The sequence below is a fragment of the Tupaia chinensis genome, unplaced genomic scaffold, assembly GCF_000334495.1.
Source record: "Tupaia chinensis unplaced genomic scaffold, TupChi_1.0 Scaffold000290_1, whole genome shotgun sequence".
Lineage (NCBI taxonomy): Eukaryota > Metazoa > Chordata > Mammalia > Scandentia > Tupaiidae > Tupaia > Tupaia belangeri.
The window spans coordinates 648,631-649,037 of record NW_006159775.1 but is presented as its reverse complement, the minus strand read 5'-3'; the positions used below and the strand labels follow the sequence as shown (position 1 = coordinate 649,037).

The 407-nt window shown below is 44.5% G+C and overlaps 1 protein-coding gene across 1 annotated transcript in view; it reads left to right on the top strand.

The window, feature by feature from the left end:
- MOCOS (molybdenum cofactor sulfurase) overlaps nucleotides 1-407 on the top strand; it is a gene marked incomplete at its 5' end in the record, with an annotated part of 52,968 nt that overhangs the window by 34,770 nt on the left and 17,791 nt on the right. The window contains 1 exon segment of the mRNA XM_014588618.1: nucleotides 134-212. Coding sequence (XP_014444104.1) covers nucleotides 134-212 — 79 coding nt within the window.

Genomic DNA, 407 nt, shown 5'->3' with positions numbered 1-407 from the left:
CCAGACTCAGTCACTTACTTAATCCAACCAGATTGGGGGTCATTACATTCTTGTATATTTCATGATGATGAGCTTTTACTTACCTAATTGTTTTCGCATGATGGTAAATTTGTCTCTAACTTTTGTTCTTTAGGGATGGAGCCTATAGAGGTGCCTCTTGAGGAAAACAGTGAACAGGGCCAGGTTTGCCAAAGCAAGGTCTGTGCTGACAGGTGAGACTCTGAAGCAGGTGCGAATCTCAGCTCCAGTAGGCAGGTGGCATGTATCGGGAGAGCAATTGCCTTTCTGACCCATCCTCTACTACACCTTTGATTCAGTTTGCTGCATACTTCACTCTGACCATAATGGCTGCTTGACATCCTTCAAATCTACCAAGCATGCTTGCTTTTCAAGCCTTTGCACTCTCT